Source organism: Plasmodium reichenowi (genome assembly GCF_001601855.1).
Source record: "Plasmodium reichenowi strain SY57 chromosome Unknown, whole genome shotgun sequence".
Taxonomy (NCBI): domain Eukaryota; phylum Apicomplexa; class Aconoidasida; order Haemosporida; family Plasmodiidae; genus Plasmodium; species Plasmodium reichenowi.
Genome location: NW_017962292.1, coordinates 1 through 360, shown reverse-complemented (window position 1 = coordinate 360; position 360 = coordinate 1). Strand labels below are relative to the sequence as shown.

Here is a 360-nt window from a genome sequence, read left to right as displayed (position 1 = left end):
ACATATATTGTCAAGTATATCATTTTGTTCTTGTAATTTTTTATTTTTTTTAAAAAATTTCATGGGTATAATATTGGATGAATCAAAATAAAAAAAGCGTGATTTAAAGTAGGATTTTTTCGATTTTAAAACATGTTGATTTAAAAAGGTATCAACATGGTTATTATTATTATAGTAATTATTATTATTATTATTATTATTATTATTATTATTATAACTAGTATTATTATTTTTGCTTGTGTATATGTTGTTTTTTTTTGTTATATTAAAATTGTCTAATATGGCATTTTTTTCATTTACTCCTTGAATAATATTTGTGTTATTATTGTGTACATGTGATATTTTAATTTGATGTATCTT

General features: G+C 17.8%; 1 protein-coding gene across 1 annotated transcript; it reads right to left on the bottom strand.

The window, feature by feature from the left end:
• Positions 1 to 360, bottom strand: PRSY57_0011300 (putative membrane protein; the record flags this gene model as incomplete). The annotated part of the gene is made up of 1 exon (XM_020114196.1): positions 1 to 360. A coding segment is annotated over one exon (360 nt), but the record flags the coding sequence as incomplete, so codon positions are not given.